At 43.8% G+C, this 21792-nt stretch overlaps 1 protein-coding gene across 1 annotated transcript in view; it reads right to left on the bottom strand.

Annotated features, from left to right (window-relative positions):
- LOC119461532 (sodium-coupled monocarboxylate transporter 2) overlaps nt 1-7998 on the bottom strand; it is a 43939-nt gene extending 35941 nt beyond the window's left edge. The window contains exons 1-4 of the mRNA XM_037722878.2: nt 6991-7998; nt 6072-6140; nt 5466-5517; nt 1259-1326 (exon numbers count right to left, since the gene is read on the bottom strand). Of these exons, the coding sequence (XP_037578806.1) occupies nt 1259-1326; nt 5466-5517; nt 6072-6140; nt 6991-7329 (528 nt within the window). The 5' untranslated portion in view covers nt 7330-7998. The remainder of the gene's footprint in view (nt 1-1258; nt 1327-5465; nt 5518-6071; nt 6141-6990) is intronic.
- Between the last annotated feature and the right edge of the window lie 13794 nt (nt 7999-21792).

Raw genomic sequence — 21792 nt, 5'->3', positions numbered from 1 at the left:
TTCGAATATAAAAGTGAGCTACAGTGTAATAGGTCAATAAATGTAATTAGTTGAATTATTCAACAGCCTACTTTCGTTTTCGTACAAATGATGTCAGGCTTGACAGATATTTAATCTGCAATGACATAATTCAACTTTATTTTTAGGGCTTTTTCAGCGCCTGAAGTAAAAAAGAACACTATGTTACTAATATGCTCGTACCTGCTAAGGAATGTCAGTTACAACGCTAATATAAAGCACTGAAGAAACATCCGTTTAGGAGTTTATTTTGGGCTCTGAATTATTCACTAAAGATTTTCACTATGGTCGCCCCTAATTGGTAAGAGCAACACAAGTTTACTGGTAAATGAATTTAATTTAAATGTAACATAGCTAGTGAGAAATGTATCCCAATATAACAGAATATGGCAAAAAATGGCGAAATACGGGAACACAGGTACTGCTTTCTAATTCAGAAATAAATCTACGACTCGCATGAACTAACGCAGGCGACATGACAACATTTGGTTAAAAGGTGGAATATAAAGCAAAACAGTGCCTGTACAATGTGGATAACGTTCTGGTGTATGTTTTTAAGTGCAGTTAATTAGTTATTGGCTAACAAAGCACTTATAGGCGATAATAGTCGCAATTTCGCGTGTTCCTAAAAACTTCCCTGAATACCAGTAGTTTATTCACTGATGTGTTAGCGATCAGTCCAGTAAGATCAGAAAGCAACCTGCTGTATACAGGCGATCTAGACGTAATTGAGATGGAATGATGTCTGCGTTGTAAGAAAATGCATGGTGTAATTGTCACCGGCAGGAGGGTACACGAAATGCTAACTAGAACACCAATATATTTTGGAGTATGCTGTTCACAAGACAGACGCTAGCCAAATCATTCTAGCAGACTGGTGCACGCTTTGTGTACGAACGCTATTTAAGTTTGAGTTACAATGTTCACTCAAGGTTTTTAATCCAAAAGTCAATTGGCTAATTTAAGGTAATCAGTGCACTTCTCTGTACATTCTGCTGTACATGCTGATGTTCGCCGATAGGAATGACGTGTTGTCGAAAAAAAAACTCTTATCCTGGGATTTACCTGGGTATGATAAATATTTAACACTTCTTCGGAACACCCCACACATTTACTTCGACACGAAAAAACACAAGTAAATGGGGGAAAACACAAGTAAATGAGAAAAAAAGACAGGTAAAAGGAATCTGTGTTATGAAGAACACCGTAGCCTTCCTATTAATGAATAATGAACACTTACTATTGAGGTATAGAACGTGCAGACGGCGCCATTCAAGAGTATGGAAGACCATACCGGTAGACCGGTTACTGCAATTGAAAAATATTTCAATGAAATAAAACTTAGGCGAGTAAAATGCACGCATTGGAATCCATACGAAGCGAAGGTAGAGTAAAACGGTAAATAAATGCCCTACACCTAACGGCGATGAGTACAATTTGGTGATGACAGGGGTGTGCACAGAAAAGTACTATGCGTATCAAGCAACATTAGGATATTCTGTAGCTCTTGTGCCACAGTGAGGCATACTCATTGTGGAGTATTAGACAAGAACGGCCACATTTACAGTGGCACATACCGAATGGCTAAACCAAAGAAAGTGATCTAAATCAAATAATTTGTGAAATATTGTTAACCATTCTAATAACAGATTGGTGTGCTTTAGAGATATCTGTGGGTCAAAGTTTTATATTCATTTTTGTGTAGGAGTCGTAGGTAGAGGGACGTAAAAATTCTGTAGGATTGGCCAAGAACCCAGTGGGCACACCGTGAGTGGCTAAATGAAATCAAATAAGGTAAATAAAATAATCCGTTGAATATAACTAACCATTCCATTAACAGATCGGTGTTCTATAGAGACGCCTGCGAGCCGACAATATATATATAGGATTTAAGTTGGAAGTTATTATTATTATTATTATTATTATTATTATTATTATTATTATTATTATTATTATTATTATTATTATTATTATTATTATTATTATTATTATTATTATTATTATTATTATTATTATTATTATTATTATTATTATTATTATTATTATTATTGGAACGCCGTCGGTTGGAAATACACCCGGGCAGCGCAAATGCCTTGTCCCTATAGTTAATCAAGCTAAGTTTGATAATCTTGTCGTTTCGTTTGACTGGGCATCCTTAACCAAAGAAGGCTCGTCAAGCAACGTGTATGAAAGATTCTGTACGCAGCTAAAAAATTTTGAATTACGTTGCACACGGTTAGTAGCTAAACCAATAAGAAAGGGTCACTGCTGGATGAACGCGCAAATTCTTGGTGCGATTTCGTATCGAGATACCCTGTGGAAACGCTGTAAAAGAAATTCGAGAAACCAAACACTGCGATTAGAATACAAGTCGGCAAGAAATAGAGCTGTTGCTCTTCTGCGTGGCGCCAAACGCCGTTACTTCTTTCATAAATTTCAGCAATCTTCAAATAATGTAAGCAAAACTTGGTCTTTGGTAAATCATCTCAGAGGGATGAGTTCCAGTAAACGGTCTGTTTTCGATTCTTTTCAGCAACCTCCCACAGCAGTGGCGGATGCTTTCAACAGGCACTTTGTAAAAGCATCCCTAAGCGCTGTTTCTTTATCCACAAACACTCGGTCGTTAACGCATTCCATATCTGAGTCAGCTTTTCTTCCGAAATTTTCGAAGTGTGATCTGGAAGAAATTATTTTCAGTTTCCGTCCTAACAAGCCCACTGGATATGATGGAGTATCATTACACATCATCCGAAGGAATTTCAATGTTCTGGCAGATATTATTCTTCATATTCTGAATGGGTTTTTGGAAGGTGATGAAATTCCGGCATGCCTAAAAACGGCAGTTGTTTTACCGCTACTTAAGTCAGGGAAGAAAGATATGATTGAAAACTATCGGCCAATTTCTATCTTACCGGTTATTGCTCAGGTCTTAGAAAAATTTCTTTTCCACACTATGTCTTCTTTTCTTAACAAATTTTCTATCCTGACCGATCGCCAGTTTGGTTTTGTTTCTGGGCGCGGTACTGTGGCACTGCTTGAAGAATTTGCAGACGACCTGTTCTCGGCATTCGATCAGAATCTTTTCGCGTGTGCTCTCTTCTTAGACGTAGCGAAAGCGTTTGACACCCTGAACCACCAAATCTTGTTAAGTAAACTGTATTTTTTGGGATTTCGTGGACCCTTTTACAACATTCTCAAAAATTACTTGAGCAACCGATTTCAAGTGGTCGCTACTGATGATAGGTTTTGGCATAATATTATTATTATTATTATTATTATTATTATTATTATTATTATTATTATTATTATTATTATTATTATTATTATTATTATTATTATTATTATTATTATTTTGTTACGCAGAACAAACAAAAAAGAGACATCCTTGGTAAGCATGCAAAGTTTATGTTACCCACTTCGTCGGTACCTTCATACAATTTTTTTATATATATCCACCACAAATATATTCGGGCAATACAGCAACACCCAGCCAGCGGCCAAGGTCAAGCAAGTCTAGGAGGGTTCACACAGAAATCTTCGCTTTGAGATGTTGTTCACTCTTAGAACACCACGCTCTTCAAGCCAGCAGACTAACGCTGATTGTATGCTAACCATGCACGTTGCGGTCACTAAAGTTGAACTGAAACTAAACTATGTTTCTTTTTTTCTTTTTTTGCGAAGTAGCCCTCCCAGACCTGAACGTTCCAACCTGCTAAACAAATTTGAGAGTATGTAAAGTGACCCACCTATAACAGTTTAATATGCAGTATCATTTTCTTTTTCTTTTTTCAAAACGCACCTGCATCTTTAGTCCAATGCAGTTTTGCACCTGATAAAATGTTTCGTAAATGCCAAGCCCGAAACGCAGTGCCGGTGACGTCCCTCAGAATTTCAGGATTTCAAACAATTAATTGCGATTTTGTGCTTTTCTTCTTGAAAATTTCCCCTGAAATTTTCACTTTGATGTTTTGATTACATTCACACACGAAGGCCCTTTGAAATTCAAAAATGTCAGAAAGTTCCGTCGGGGTCTTTCCTACGTGGCTTAGCCACACATACTTCGCCAGTTGTTGCACCCTTTCCGACTTACCGAATCTTTGCTCTCATATGATTCGCTTCTGCACAATTCTAGGAAAGTGATTTCGCGATCGTTCGTCTAAGAATATTTCCAATTTTCATGTTGTTAGTGATGGTATTTGTAATCCAAGAGAAGTGAACGGTCGGAACAGCTCCGCTGAGCCATACGAAATTTACCAGCTATCCATAATACGCGCTGCCGCGAGACGCTGAAAGCCCATAGAGAGGAATGCATGGGCCTTTAAGGCGCAGATCCCTGTCTAGACGCTGCCTCTAGAGCCGACCAATTGCAATTACAACGATTGGGTCTAACTGTTAAGATCATGAGCAGAATTCACCAAGCTTGTCGTCCGCAAATGCTCTTTGTCATTGACGGGCGCCTAAAAAACAAGTCTGTTTGCGCTAGCAGAGGAATAATGGCGCTTTTCGTAAGCGCAGACCCCTAAAACTTTGAAATCACGAACAACTGGTCTCCAAATTAGTGCCGTTTTCTGCCGTTACTGCTATATTATTTATATTTAAGTGCTGGTATGGAGGCTACACACTTCGACGCAGCGAAGTGAGTTCGATTAACGCATTCTACTGCGAATGTGAGAGAGCGCAAAACACAAAGGTGGGGTATTGGTTGACAGAGAACAGCAAAGCCTGCTGACAAGACAGAAACAGTCAAGCGTGCAGCTGACACCTGAACATAGATGAGCAGTGCGGGGAAGGTGCGAAAGGTACGGAATGATGACAGATATAAGAAGGAAGAAAAGGTAACGGAGCTGACGTCACTAAATATTCCTGCACAACAGCCTGCGAATGACACTAACACAGAGTGCACCTAGGTATTGTGATGCTAAATATGCCCGTCAGACTGGAATATAACGCTAACATCTAGAACAAATAAATGCACAATGAGCGGGGCTCAAAGAACTTTGTTTTCTGCTTTCACTGCCGCTTTTTTTTTGAATAAATCACAATACATGCAAGATACCGACAGTTCCTCCGATACGCGTGCCCTATGAGTATCACCTAATATTTTCACATTATGTACAGAATTTTCCTTTAATTTCAATGCAACAAAACGCATATACATTTCACTTATGGAAGAGAACAGAGGTCAGCCTGAGCTAGTGTTTTCTACAGCCTGCCTACTCCTCACGAGGAAAAAGAAAAAGGGCAAGAAAAGATGTAATGAGTGGTAATGCGGACAGATTGCAGGGATGCCAGATTCACAATCGCGTAGCACTGCTACTGGCAAAAAAATGAAACTGAAAAACACGGATCCTAAATATTTGCTGCCAGATACTAGATACACATTTGGGTGGCACTACTAATGGCAAGAATATAAAAACTTCATAGAAACGGATCAGGATATAGCTTACCAGATCCAAGAGCAAGTGAAGGACCGTATAACGCAACACCAAGGTAGAACATCTGCAACATAAAGCAAGCATCTTCAAATTTGTTTGTGGTGTGCTTAAGAACAAACCAAAAAATATATTGAAAGCAGACCTCAGATTATAGTGATGGTAACTCCGCGCCGGCAGAAACTTTCTCGTGAGCGTACGACTACGAGGACATAATTTCAAGCAACCAAGTACCTCTCAGAAATGTCAGATGCTGAGCTTAGAGCTCGTTTATAAAAAAAAGTGATAGTGAACATTTTTATAATATCAAGACGTGACAGTGACTGGAAAGATACAATTTGATATAACAGACAATTATCCGGAAACGTACATAATAAAGGCACACGGTAAGCTGTTAAATGAATGGCACCGAGATCACGAAATAGTGACAATGATTAACTTGTAAAAATACACGCAAACGCTGGCACACTGTTTAGAAACTGCACACGCAGATTGGACCACGCTCGTAATATAGTAGTGTAAAAATGGGGAATGTATCATTTGCATACATTCCACATTCATTTGCGTACATTCTTGGAGGTACGAATGTTTCGTGGCTGGCATCCAAGAAGCAAATCTCACCGTGTGTACGATGAAGATTATTGACCCGATCTTTCGGATGGCCCGGGACGCGTACCTCTTTTCCAGATACTGGAAGAAATATCATCCGACATTGCGTCACTCTGCACTTTTGCACCATACTTTTATCTTTGTACAGACGTGTTGAAACTTTTTCATTAATTTTTATCGTATAAAGTGAAGTAGAATAAACCTTGTTCCCGTAAGTAAGGTGGCAGTGAACAGTAGTAAACTGCGTAAAACAACATTTTGCTGTAGCCCTCATTTTTCGTTGGATATACACCCGAGCATCATCGCACCATGAATGCAATCGCTACGCCTTTCAGAGTAACAATATGTAAAAAGATGCCATGATGTATCGCAATATATCGTAACACTCTGCAACTCTACAGAAGCATACCCAGCATTGGAACTGTATATTTTATGTGCAATGGCATCAACGCTGTGGAATCAATAAACGTAATACTCGGGTCATCTGATATAATCACAATGATTGTAGGTTAGAGCTTGGAGGTTATGGGTTACTTAAAGCCTCTTCGGTAGGCGATAAGTTTTAACCTAAACCTTATCATATTATACTGGCGGATTTTATCAAACATGATGGATATATCACTGTCTACAAGTAGTATCAGCTGAGTCCAACTTTTATACAGGGGATCAGTGTAAATAGCTGCGTTCCTTAATGCCATAGGTAATACGCGTAGCTCAATTTCTAATTTGCAGCAGAACTGCGTCAGAAATAAGTTAATCGCAAGTGTGTGAGGACCAGAGCGCAATCCCTTGCCTTTTTACTCTGTGTCGCTCGAAGCGTCCAGGCTTATCCAATGCACAATTATGTTCGCTCACTGCCAGCAGCGTTACAACACACTTGCAAGTCAATCACAAAACGAGATTTAAGGTGAAGCAAAAAGGGATACCTTACCTCGTTAATGCTGGTGATGTTCATCTTGTAGTACATGGGCATGAAAATGAATGCGGCCATGAGAATCGCTAATGTGGTAGATATGGCAGCCGTCCAGAATGTTGCACCACGCACAAACACCTCTGAAGGCACGCCGAGGACTGTGGTTGTCGAGAGGAAGCTCGCCATCATCGACAGAGACACCGGCAGCCACTTCATCTCCCTGTTTGCTACCAGGAACTGTCTGTTTGTGTTTGTTCGGCGGTCGTGCCAGGCGAAGTAGACACCGATTCCAGTCGACATCACTAGTAAAGAAATCAGCACTGCGTAGTCCAAGGCGACAAAGGTGTGCGCTACCATTTTTGCTCTCTTGCTCCAACTTCCCGTTTTGGCAGTGTTCCGCTGGTGGCCTCGTTGGCCTAAATTAACCGCTGTTTTCTTATTACCCTAACACGGTCCCATCTTCTTCGGTGTCAGGGATTTTCCATCAATGAAACGGTATGTTCAGACCTCTAAGCTAGCCTCTTGATCCTGCTTAGCATATGCGCACTTGGTGGCGCATACTTCTGAGTTTCAAGACAGGCGATTTGGGTTGAAATACACGCGCTTGTCTTTTGCTTGTTTGTTTGTTTACTGCCTTCTGCAATAACATAACACACAGGTCACCAGTGACTGTTTTCCTGCTCGTTCTTTGCAGTTCAACATGGCCTCTACTGTAAGCTTTGTCTTCCTGGTCATTGTTTCCACGAACATTAGCCTATATCGGTCCGATGACTACTTACATATATCAGTCTTAAGAGTTGGAAGGCTTGAAAAGTAACACGAACCCATCCGTCTCCACGCTTCTTTAACAGAAAATGTGCAACTTATTCATGCTGCCTTGGTATTCCTAATGTTGGTTAATAGTAGCCGACACAGCTGGTTGTCTCCTTCCGCCTCTGTTGCTGAAGATGGTCGATGCTCAAGAAAGCCTTAATCTGGTTCTCCAGCTTGCCGAACTTGCTCTTCAAGTAATAGACTGGAACTTGCCAGTGACTGAAAAAGTGAGAAACGATTCAAAAGTAAATTACCATTAATAAGCACATATCATTGCTTATATAAGAATAAATGGTTCATTTTAGTTTCAGGTTCATAGAGGATGTCTTTGTCTCAAAGTTGAATATAACTAGCACCACCGAGCTAGGTCATTTCATCGTTCGCTGTCTGCAAACCAACGTGTCATTTACTACTACTTAGATTAACCATTTACGTTGTTAGACAGCTTGCATGTACAGCCGTTAAGAGGTAGATTTAGCTCGGGGGTTCTTATCTAAATACATGGTAACTCATAATACACCTAAGGCGGTACAAAATTGATGTGTAATAACCTCCTCTGAAAGACAGCACTAGTTTGTGAGAAACCTTCATAAGCATCGTAACAATTTGACTGTAAGAAGTATATTCACATTTCAATTTTTTTTTCATGTGCTGTAACAGTTGCTGTTTAAAAATTGCGATAGCTGTGTTTGGTGCACATTGGCGGAAATGTAAACTTCGTACTTCATTTTTTTTAAGCTAAACAATTTTGGTAACCTTTCCAAGCCTTATAACAAAATACGCATCCTACTTTCAAGAGAATTTAACTTTTTCTCTCAAATGCAATCAATTTCAATTAAATCGGTCAAGTGGTTGTCTCATATGAGCGTCTCCGCGTCTTAGATGTATTTGAATAAGAAAATCGAACTTAGCCCGGAGCTAAACCATCTTGGATGCTTTTCCACCCGCCACACCATGATCATCCATTTGCAGGGTCACAAGCTTACTCTACTGCGAGATAAGCGCGCGGTGTTCCATGCTTTTTTATACAGCCATTTTTGCGAGGGCCTCGAGGTTGGCACTTTTCGCATTATGGACAGCAAACAACTGGTAACTGGCTAGTTGCCTACTCCTTACGCTGCATTTCCTTTGTGGTCTATTGTATTTTTCTAATTCACCTCCACTGCTAATATTCAGAAAGTAATTGAGAAGGAAGTGATATCCGTGACCGCGGAGGGGGCGAGAGAAGAAGCTCTAAAGAAGCTTCACTATCCCGAACTTCCCACAAGGCGTACAACAGTGGCACACCTGACACAATTGTTGTTCATGCTAATAACAGTGAAGAATGAAAAGAGCACCACTCAGGATAGCTGCAGAAACAGGAATGGAAATATGAAATAATAATCAGAACACACCAAATAATAAACTAGGCTTGGACGAAATTTTGCACACGCACCTATGAAGTAGTTCATAGGTAAACAAATCGCATCTACGCGTTAAGGGACAGCGACGTTAAGCAAGAGTCTCGAGTGCTAGAAATAAATTTTGTGCGGAAATAAAAATTGTCAGTTTCGGCAAAAAGGGAGAACCACTGACAGCGATAGCGAGGTTTATTGTGGCTTTTGAACTCCTCTTATTGTGTTCGAACTATACGCGGATGCTTCATATGTGGGAGCGCCAAACTGTCTGGCCCCAGCAGAAGTTTCAACACGCAGTGTAGGGCCCCTATAACGGAATCGTACAGGCGCCACTCCACTGCCTGTAAAGAGCGGCGCCAGTGAAACTAAATCATTTTTAGATTGGCAGCACTGACATTGTTTTGCACTTTTTAGTAGTCTGGGAAGACTTACTGTGAAAGGCTTGAACTGTGAAGAATACAATACGTTGTTTGCGCAACTTTGGTGGCGGTATAGTAATGCATCTACCTTGCATATATATATATATATATATAGCAGCGAAGCATAGACTCCCGGTATCCGGCACAGAAATAGTTCAAAGAGTAAGAGCACGTAGGAAAAATACCAGGGCTTTACTGGCGTTTCGGCCATCGTCTATGTCCACGGCCAGAGTCTATGATAAGGGATAGCACACACACGTATTTATATATGGGAAACATCATGGCTACGCCAACGGCGAAATTTCACCTTGACTGTCTGCAAAGGTATCCCAATTAACTATCATGCACCAAACTTTAAAAATATGCAAATTCCACGTAGCTAGACAGAACCAATGTAAGGTTGTTTGCCTTCGCTTGGAGATACTCAGATTTTTTTTGCATTCCACCTAATTCCATAAGTAGTCTTAATTAAATAATCAGCTTCTCAAATGTTATAATTATAGGAAAAGTGTCAATGAGAGAATTGCAGAGCAGCATGAAAAACTCCCGATAGAGAGAGAGAAATAGAAGAGAGGAAAGGCAGGGAGGTTCACCCGACGCACGTCCGGTTTGCTACCCTGCACTGGAGAATAGGGGTATAGGGATGAAAAGGGAGAGAAAGAAATAGAGAGAGCACAGTTTCGCGCACAAAGTAACTTCGCACGAAGTCTACAGACGGTCGCCAAGACCTGTCGACTTGAGGTAGTGCAACAAGGCTTTCGTGGCTTTCTGTGCCATCGACGCATACGGCCATGGTCCAAGGATCTTCATTTCAGAAAATGGTCGAAAGTCCAGCCGGTTCAATGCTGTCCGGAGAGCTTCACGCTCGACGTCGAACTGGGGACAGAGGCATAAGACATGTTCAATTGTTTCTGTAGTTCCACAAGAGTCGCACATGGGCGTATCCCCAATTCCAATGCGGAATGAGTAGGCCTTTGTAAATGCCACCCCGAGCCAGAGGCGGCACAAGACTGTCGCCTCAGAGCGGGAAATGTTTGATGGTACTTGTAGCTTCAAGGATGGGTCAATTTTCTGGAGATGACAGTTCGGGAGGTTATGAGAAGACCAATATTGTATGTATTTGTATGGCTTTAGCCCCGATATGAAGTTTTCCTGCAGCGTCGGTCCTGGATAAGGGGAATGGGACTGGTCGGCCTTCCAGATGAGCAGACCGGGCGGCTTCGTCGGCGAGGTCATTACCAGCAATGCTGGTATGTCGCGGTAGCCACTGAAATATAATTTCATGCCCTTTAGCGATAGCTTGATGGTAGTCTTCTCTTATCTCATATACCAGCTGCTTATGAGTCCTGTGATAAACGGCAAAATGCAGACTCTGAAGTGCTGCCTTAGAATCACAAAATATGACCCATTTCTGAGGTGTCTCTTGCAGAAGGTATTGTACAGCAGCACGTAGGGCAGCAAGCTCTGCCGCCGTTGACGTTGTCACGTGTGACAGTTTGAACTTGAGTGTGGTTTTCGTAGCCGGAATGACAACGGCACCTGAAGAACTGGTAGATGAGACGGAACCATCGGTATAGATGTGTATTCGGTCCCAGTAGGTCTCATTCATTAATAGCAGCGTCATCTGTTTAAGAGCTATTCTTGGGTGATTGGCCTTCGTCTTTACTCCCGGAATACTTAGGTGAACCTGAGGCTGTTGCAGGCACCACAAGGGTAATGAAGGCCTTGCTGCTGGGGTGTATCCTGATGGAAGGCAATCTGGATTGGTGACGATAACTTTAGAAAATGTGGAACGAGGTCTCTGCGAAGGCAAGAACGCCAAGTGATGATCGGGGACGCGGGAAAGATGGCGGACATGCGCCCTGAGACAATCCACTGCAACGTATGTTTGGATCGGATGATCTTTGGCGAGGACGATTGTTGCAGGTGTTGACGTGCCGCGAGGAAGTCCTAAGCAAAAGCGCAATGCTTGGCCCTGTAAGCTCTCCAACGAGCGAACATTTGACTTGCACGTATTGGACAACACTGGAAGGCTGTAGCATAGGTATCCCAGAAATAGAGCTCTGTACAACTTAAGCATGGAGCGTACAGATGTGCCCCATGTTTTCCCGAACTTGAATCTCAGTACCTGGGCTATCGACGACAGTTTTTTCTTCAGGTACGAGCAATGAGGGCTCCAGGAAAGATCGCGGTCAATTATTACACCTAAAAATCGATGGGTCTTTCGGTAGGCAATAGTGTGTCCATTAATATAGACTGGGTATGGTGTCATAGTGTTTCTTGTGAATGCAACCAATGCGCATTTCTCGGTTGACACCGTCAAGCCTTGTGCTTGAAGATATGCTGATGTCAAGGTTGCTGCCCGTTGCAAACGCGCACGCACCTGAAGCCGAGTAACTGCAGAAGTTCAAAGGCAGATGTCATCTGCGTATATCGAGAGGCAGATTGTCTTAGGTAACTCCCGATAGAGTTTTCATTTACTCAATACGTGCAATACGTGCATAACGGACGTTTCCATTTTAAACTATCAAATGGAAACTTCTGCTACATAGAAGTGTTTCCCCAGCTGGAAAGAAGCCCGCGAATACACGCGAAGTGCCTCGAGCGGCCAGTCGCGCAGCTATTACCTTAGTTCTGTCCAGCAACGTGGCATCTGCCTAATTTTAAATCGTGGTGCATGATATTTGGGACACCCTGTATAATTGCTAGTGCAATAAAAAAGTAAATTGAGCGTGGGAAAGGTGCCGTCATTGGTGAAACCTTGGTACATAAAGCACACGCGTCTTTATGCACACCACTGGACAGTTCTCAATTCTCGTTGTAATTTATGTACCTATTTCCCATATTATGAGAAAAAATATTAGCCCGACTTTAGTCGATGATACAACGCGCTGTAATACAGTAACCGTAACAACTGGCAACACAATCACTATAGCAACAGCGCCACCGTGGCAGACGAGTCACCGACCATTGTTTCTTCTGCGCGCAGGGGCGCTATAACGTAAAGCTATTCCAAACTGTCTCCATTCCATTTCTGCAAACAGCCCTCCACCACAGGTCAAAGATTTTTTGGGCCACCCCCCTTTTCACCTGTCTGTCACGCGACGTCACGAAAACCGCGCAAACTGCCTATATTATATTAAGTGTACATACTGATTCCGCATGATAATACCGAACAAAAACAAGAATTATGTAGGTTTATACAGTTTTTCTTTGCCAATAGCCCTCTGCTATTGGACAAAGCTCTCGGGCTGCGCCCAATTTGCCTGTCTGTCACGTGACGTCATAAAACTGCGAGAACTCGAAACGACAGAGTGACGTGTACGCAATAAAAAAAACATTATTATGACAAACCAAACTGAATGTTATTTCGGAATAGCCTGAGACGGCCCCATTGCGAAAGGAATCGAAGATGTCCGCCTACCGGTCACTCGGATACCGGCTACTCGGAGTTGCCGGTGAGGCTGAAATTACTTGCGTATAATAAACATTCTTGGCGCGACAGTATGAAGTTGACGAACCCTTTCGGCACGTCTACGATATCGCTTTGCCAATTTTACTTCGCTGAGGATCTATTTTAGCGGCATTTTAACCTTTTAACCTAAAGATAGGTTGGCAATGCTGTTGCTGTTTCTGTATAGGCTGGCGCCATTAAAACTTGTTTGACGCGGAAAACACTAGGAGGCGGTCTTTCCACGTGGGCTTCCAACAAACAGTGAGAAAGCCCCATTGCTATCTCTCCCAAGAACCGCGTTCCTTAATATCGTTTTTATTACAACTCCGGAAGCAATAAAAGGTAAAATTTTTACCTAAGCGATAAAGGGTACCGTACGAAACACTAAAAGAACAAAAAAATGCATCGCACGCGACGATAATTTATTGCCATGTCCTCCTACCTACGGTATCTGCACAAAAATGCTACCTGTCCACTTTGAAAACATATAGGTCTTTCTTTGAGGCACCAAGCAATATGGAGGCGTCACCTCGAAAATTGTACGTTGCACTCGTTAAACGTAGGCAGCTATCCACAGAAAAGCAAAGCCAAATGCATTTTCATGAGATGTACCGGGGTATAAAGATAAGCGAACAATCAGGACGGCCATAAAAACGTGCTGTGCATTTGGCCATTGCAGAGCCGAGGGCAGTAGAAACGTGTAGCAGCCACTTTCTATCACTACACCGGCACACTATCAAATGGAAATTCCACATCTCTCAAGAGACTTACGTAGAACCGGAAAATGTATCGCCCATAGGTATAAATTCTCGCATTGACCATCTCGGTCGAGTGCAAGGTTGCAGAGTAGAGAGGTAGCTGATCTTTGAAAGCAAAGCATGCATGCTCCATTTACCTGGGGCCTGTCGGCGCAAAAACAATTCCTTCGGCTTGTCTTTCGGTTTTCCTGCGAAAGCTGCTGTTGGTCAAACGAACGTGTTTTTCAGAATACGCTAAGAATTGGGACATATGTCAGCGTGGTATGAAGCGAATCAAGAAAATATCACGGAAACCGAATGTGGCGGAATGCCAACGGGTTGCGCTCGATTCCTCTGTGTGCGGCCCCCCACAACAATGATGCATCGGCTCGGACGATTTATTCGTCAAATAATCTTCGTTTCAATGCAGCTTTACTATCGACCAAACCAGCTGTTAATGAGCAGCCATGTCTGCATGGTGTGGGCGGATATACATTGCGCTTCACACAGAGTCCATTGCGGGCGAGCAATTAGAACGAACACCTGGCGTAATAGGGCCATTTTGTAGGCATACACATCCGGCGAAGGCACCCTTCAAATAGTTTGACTCAGCAGCCGGTCGCTTGCGTCATCACGCTTGAACGCGAGGCAGCTGGAACAGCGTCACCTGAAGCATCAACATCAGCAATACAGCATGGCTTTATTGCTCATGGAGCTGGTGAGCATGGTATGGAGTTTGTGAACCATTTTCAACCGCGTAGACTAAAGCACTCTCGATGATAAGCGTATGGAGTTGGCGCGAAATATCATTTCCAATTTTATGTGGTTGCGCGCCTCGATTACATTTAGCTATAACGCCGGGAGGAAATCGCCGAAAGTTGGAAGATTACGAACTACCTGTAAGAAACCTAAGGCAATTCTAAAACAGAATAAATGTAATAGACGGAGAAGTGCTGTATGGGTTCAATTAGCGCTAAAGTCTTTGAATACATGATGTGTCTTAGCGGTGATTCTAGGCAGCTATTAAATTTGGCATTTCATTAAAAAGTACACTTTCTTCTCGCGAGACTTCAGAGCTGGGGAGGACATCGAAACTGTGAAATAATTGAGAATCAACTCTCAGATTTACTATTTTTTGTTAATTAACGTATTTTCTATAACTTCAGCGAGCATATTGCAACTCCGCAGCTGAAGACTGCCAACGTGTAAGACCACGGATGCTTAAAAGGAATCACAAACCTATCCCTTCTATTGAAGTGTTTTCCCCTTCAATGAGCGAATAAACCCACGGGGGTTCCATGCACGTAGCCCTTGCGCACAGCGCTGAAGGAACACTGTGTAATAATGCCCAGAAGTCTAAACCAGCATACCGAATGTTCCTCAGCTTGTTGTTGTCCGTTTATTACCTGCGACATTACGGAAAGTTACAGAAAGCCGGGTATCTCAAAACTGTAGGTAAAAGCAAAAGAACACTCAACTAGATAACAATAAATAGAGCAAAAAAATGTTAATGTGAAACTTACTATTCACGAAAGCAGCCAGCCAATGTTAACTATCACTGAATTACGAACGAAGCGCTTCGCGACTTCGGCCTTCGCGCGAGCAACTCCCAACACTCCCTGGTGCATGTCACGGCAAGTTACAAGACATTAAAATTGCCAGAATTGATTCCTCCTTTCTGCTTTCACAGCTAATTTTTTTTTTCTCTTGCTCCCTCTTTAACGTGACGCCACCATTTCATCATGCCTATACCGTTCGCTGATAGCAAAACGTTTAATAAAAGGAAGGCAAAAGAGGCCTTTACTTGCTTGGTTGATCACTGAGTATCGCTTGCTGCTGCCGAGCGCCACACCACGGATTTGTTTCCCCGCCGCAGCGGCTACGTTTCGATGGCGTCGGAATATAAGAATCATCGTTTACAGCGCATATATATATATATATATATATATATATATATATTGGCAGCACGTTAATGAAACCAGAGCCTCTATTCAAAAAACTTGGTATTCGTAAGTGCTATTTGACATAGGTATTCCTCCTATACGCTAATAATACGTCCAGCATCCGGATTTGCTACAACTTTCTCTTAAAAACTATGGTAGCGTAAGAGGCTTTCTCTTTTTCCTTTTTTTTTTTTCTTTTAAATACGGGCCTGCGTTGGTCCACATAGACCCTTACAACCAACAAGGCGTCTTTCTCCTACCACGTTAGCTTGTTTGGTTAGTTGAACACCCTAATTTATACCCGGGCACATTCCATTCGCCGTGCACTTCGTGAACTTGTTCCCGCTAATTCAACGTCAGTTCTTGCTCGTGCGGCATCGGCGAGGCACCTCCGCGCACACCTCCTCCACTAGCGCGCTGCACTATACCTCTCTGACGAGTGCAAGGGATGCGAGCTCTTCCTGCACGAAGGGCCTGCAGTGAGTGAAACAAATGGCGATGCGCAATTGCCGCCACGTTGAACTGGTGAAACGAATAGCGAAATTCAGTACCTCCTGAACTATACTCGCGGACAAGTTTCTGTGGCGATGAAGGGAAAGCTACGGAGACTAAGCGCGCACAAGCGAGTGTGCTCCTGTAAATAGTCCGTCCCGCGTTTCAATTCACGTTAGTTTAAGCTGGGAAAGATAAACCGTAAACAGCTTATTCCCAACAGCTAAATACGACAGAGTACACCAGACAGTGTTCAATTTGACTTATTTCGCAAATTTTCACTTCCGCAGCTGAGAAAACGCGATACCGTCGCACGGGAAATCTGCGGCGATTCAGCAAACAAAAGCGCTGTCAAACGCAATCAGTGGCGTGGTAACGCATGTGCTGAAGTTGCACCCGTCATTGCCACAGAAAGTTGTCCGCGAGTATAGTTCAAAAACTGCGGGCGAATGCTGCAGGCAACGTGATTAGACTGCACATTTACGATACTGACACCGCAAAGCTGTCCAAATTATCGATTTCATTGGTAAAGTGTGAAAAAGCACGCGAAAGTCGTATGGACACCACAAAAAAAAGACACCAGCGGAGGCGGAGTCCTCACCTTGTTTGAACCCCGTGTCAGAACACAGAAGACAACAATCCCACAGACTCCGTACAAGTCAAAGTCGCATAGGGGTTCGGATGCGTTCCCACTTATATACGTATATTTTCGTCATCGTTTTCACTGGTCTGCGTTTTTCTTCTTTTTTTTATCCCTTTCTTTTTTTTTATTTATAGTTCCAGGAATGAAAAGGTGCGGCTGCTGACCGCTGCGTAACTGCATAGCCGACGGCTGACACCTGAACATCGGTCAGCAGGGAGGAGTGGTAATGAGGTAAAAAGCCGACAGCCAATGAAGACAGTACAGGAGGGCTCGGGTGTGGTTTGAGAGAATAGCAGAAAGAAGAGAAGTCGACAGGTGATGTTTACAATATTTGCATTATATACAATATTTACAAAAGCCGCCAACGGGCGTGGCCTTGACATTTCCGTCTTCTTTTGCACAGCCTCCACTGACAGAAAAGGCTAGCGTGGCCGACCTACGCCCAAACACAGCGCCATAACAGAGTAATTACGACGCATACACACTCACCTTCGCAACCTCCCCAAACGCCTGATTTATCGATGGTAGGTGAGGAACGAGCCAATCATGCCCAAGCACGCCCTGAGGCGAAGACCCAAAGTGGCCGTTTATCTTAAAGGGGTACTGAGACAAAAAAAAAATGTTTATCGTGTTTTTCTTCCTTACGAAATATCTGCCGAATCCGTGACAATATGGCGCCAGAATTTTTCTACCGCGCGACAAATGATTAGTTGCATCCTCCTTTATAGCGAGCACTTGGAAACGCGCGCCAAGAGCAGCGTGTTTTTCTGGCGTAGGGCGCGTTAGCGAGCGCTCTCTAGCAGCGATAGTTGTCATGGCCTCACTCACCGAATCGTTTTGATGTCCACCGGTGTCTTTCGTTGGAATCCCAATGTACTTTGCGAGAATTTTACAAGAAGAAGCAATCGCAGGGCCCCCACGGCGATTCGAACTCCGGACCTGTAATGCCTCTCGTGTGGAGTGCACGCAGCCGTTCGCGTTTCTGGCGGCGTTCGTGAAAGCAGTGATTCGTTGAAATACTCCAGCCAGTAGAGTACATCCTCGTTTTATAGCAAATAGCTTTCTTTGGCTTTCATGCGCGTTTTCCTGCACGTGGTATCTAGCCTCCGCAATGCCAGAGCAGCTCTCGTCAGACCTCTCCTCTCCGGCAACCCGCCCTCTCCCTCCCACCCTGATGGCTGGAAGGCAGTCGTCTTCCATGCCGCCGCTCGTGCCGCTGAACACAACGGACATACAGCAAACCGGCTCAAATAGGTGCCTACACTACCGCTGCAGATTTGATGGTTACCATCTCTGTTTTCTGCGGAAATTGGCAACGAAACAACAAACGCTACATAAACGCTACCTGCGACAAGCGCGTCATTCTTTTAATAAATCCAATAGCTTTCTACTAGCTTTGACATTTGCCTTGCCGTTTGGCCATTCGCTTCGCCAGCCCTTCGTCGCTTATCTATATAAAGAAACAACCAGTGTAAGGTATCCAGCTTTGCTTTCATAAGTGCTATAAAATGCCCCCAAAACAAGTCCTTATCTAAGAAGATTTGGAAGAGGCACGAAAGCGTCGTGTCGAGCAAGAACACCTATGGTTTATTTATGACCCCGAACGCGAACGTCCGTGTTCGGTTATTCGCTTGCATTTACAATTATCTTCGGTGGTTCCTGCAATCTTTTTTCTTATTGAGTTGGGAGAAAGGGCTGCATCAACAGTAAATAGTTCAATGAACTGAGTTAGGTATAACATCGGCAGAGGAAGCCTCAGGCGGAGGACGTTTGAAACAAGCCAGATATGCTGTGACCGCGCTATATATAGTCACGAAGACTGGCACCATCCCCAGCCACGTGGTACTAGCATCATCATCACCATCATCAGCCTAATTTTATGTCAACTGCATGACGATTTCCAGTTACCCCTGTCTTGCGCTAACTGATTCTAATTTCTACCTGCAAATTTCCTAAATTAATCACCCCATCTATTTTTCTGCCATCCTCAACTGCGCTTCCCTTCTCTTGCCACCCATTCGGTAACTCTAATAGTCCATCGGTAATCTTCCCTACGCATTACATGGCTTGCCCAGCTCCATTTTTTTCTCTTAATGTCAATTAGAAAATCGGCTATCAGCGTTTGCTCTCTGATTCACTAGCGCTACAAGTGGTACTAGCATACCTCTTCATTATTACTTGCGTTGTTCCTGCAGCGTTCATTAGTCTCATATTCCGCGGCCACCTAGTATGGTTCAGCAATTAAATACTCGTCTATCTTTCTCGGGGTCTCATGTATATATATATGCATAGACTGCCTGCACTGCCCGTATGTGTATGCACTTGTCGAAAACAAACTATTAAGACGAAGCTTTAGATAGGGGCCAGCTCCTATTTCACTATTTAAATAAGGAGCCGTCGACGCGGCACGTCTCCTTTGGAAGCGCTCCTGCACAGAAGACATCCGAAGAAGGCACGTTCCTCGAGGACTGATATCATCTACTGACCCGAATGGCCTACGGGCGTGAGTTCACGGCCCCCATTTTAATTCACCCCTCTCTTATATAATGGATTCTGACCTGGATTCCCTCATGCAGGAGATGCGAGTATATGACCAGTATGTCGTTTTTTTTATTTCTTTTCATTTCTTTTTTTAATAAGGATGTTCTTACCCCTCCCCCCACCCCCTTATTCAAATACATGTAAAACCACGCAATAATACACGCAAGAGCGACGACTCCGGCACTCGCCGATGCGTTTGCTCGGCACCCTTACGGATGCAGCGAAGCCCGCTCTCCCTCAGGGCGTGCAGCAGGCCACCGTGCTCTCGGCCTCTGCTGATCTCCCTCTCCACAACAGGTCCTCGCCCTACTACTCCTCCCCTCCTCTCCTCCGGGCTGCTAGCACTCACTCCAAAGCGCCACGTGCTGACGAAATTTGGATACCAAACAGCCAGCTGAGGAGTGGCTCTTACGCCGCCGAAGAGGGGCCGCGTAGCAGAAGACAAGCAGCCGACGCCTTGTGCTTAAGTTGCACAAGGCGTCATTTTTTGGTGTTTCTTTGGGTGTTTTTTTTCTCTTTTGTCTTTTGTTATGCGCACTTTTCATTACCTCCAGTGGGGCCATGCGTTGAAGTCACAACAAGAACAACGACGAAAAAAAGAACGAAGCTTCGTGTCAGTCTAATAGCAAATGCTCGCTGTAGCATTGCTTGGTCGTTTGATCAGCGTTCCTAACTTAAATCGATTGATTTGATTTGATACCGACTCGTCTCAAGTGGCTATAATGCGATGCGTAGTTGTCGCGATAAGCTGTTTTGTTGCAGTCGTGGTTTGAGACTTCAGCTGGCGCGCGTCAGTTTTCCTGTGTGACTCGTCGTCGCGCATTTGATGGTTTAGACTAAGCTCGTCCGATGGTGGATTAGCAAAGTGATGAACTGTTTCGTTCTTAGATCGTGGTGCAGGTATGGTGAAAGAAACCAAAACTTTCCTCTTCGAACCATCTACAAACCAAGGGATTTTCAGTGAGCGGAGTGCGAATGTACCTAAGAGCGGCTCCTATGTGCCTAAGAACATAGCTGCGAAGCGGAGTTTAGATGTTTACTAGTGTTTTCCGAAAGACCAACTCACAATATAGTGGTATACTTGAAGTCAATATGTGATACGTAAATTTTATGTCCTAATATTTGCAGTTTAACTCTTTCCGTACTGCGCCCATTGGCCATGGTTAGCTCTCTATCGATGGTTTGAAACGACGCTTTCGAGACCTTCCGCGCCGCTCACGGACGTACTGCGCTATCGAACGTGAAGGAGGCGAAACTATATTTTTGTTTTCTTAGCTTTTTTTCCCGCCAGGCTGCGATTATTAAACGCGCTCCGAAGTTTCGCGATCGCTAAAGCAGAACGCAAAACTGTCCGGCTTCGTACGCTGCGGAGAAAGCCAAAATAGAATGCACCATTAGAAGGGCGTATAAGCAAGCCTTGGGACTTCCAGCAAATACGTCAAACGAGAGCTTCCTAGCGCTCGGCGTGCACAACAAATTAGACGAACTTATTGAGGCCAGAGAGTGGCGCAGTATGAAAGACTAGCGCAGAGTTTGACTGGCAGACACATCTTAGATGACATCGGAATAACCTACGAAGCACAGCACGGACTTCGAAGAGACATCCCAAGGAAAATAAGGGAACATCTCTCAATACCCCCAATCCCCAGAAACATGCACCCGTAGTTTCACGAAGATAGAAGAATCCCACAAAAGCTTCAGTAGTGCCAGGGAAATGGTTTATGTGGACGCGGCGGAGTACACAAATAGACAGAGTATGTCGGTAGTTGCTACGAGTCTAGAGGGTGACTCCAGAGTTAGTGGCACTCTAAAAAAAGGTGGCGGATGAGGCTGCCTTGACACTGGCAATAGCCTCCACGGAGGCGAACATCATAGTCAGCGACTCCAAGACCACCGTCAAGAACTAGTTCAAACGAAGAATCTCGCCGGAAGCGCTAAGAATTTTAGCCAACTTTCGTGAAGATCGAGATGTTTACATTATATGAGCACCCGCACACTCCTCCCTTCCCGGGAACGAAATAGCCCACAACCTGGCTCGAGAACTGACGGACCGAGCAGGTGACACGCAAATACTGGGAACGGAGAGAGACCGGATGGCCAGTTTTACCGAGATCACAAACACTTTAAATTGAGAAGGGCCCATCTCCCCCCCCCCCTCCCCGGCACACTACTCGCTAAGTAGACGGCAAGCGACGGCTTGGCGCTTGTTACAAACAGAAACATATCCGAACCCGGTGGCCTACCTCCGTTACTATCCAGAACTTTACAGCGATAGATGCAGATTCTGTCAAGAAAGGGCGGACTTACAACATATGGTCTGAGCTTGTCCTGGGACACCCACACAGAATAAAACACACAAGACCAGAGAGCCGTGGGAGACC

The sequence above is a fragment of the Dermacentor silvarum genome, chromosome 8 (assembly GCF_013339745.2).
Source record: "Dermacentor silvarum isolate Dsil-2018 chromosome 8, BIME_Dsil_1.4, whole genome shotgun sequence".
Taxonomy (NCBI): Eukaryota; Metazoa; Arthropoda; class Arachnida; order Ixodida; family Ixodidae; genus Dermacentor; species Dermacentor silvarum.
Note: the sequence above shows the minus strand (reverse complement) of the source record. Positions and strands in the feature narration are given on the sequence as shown.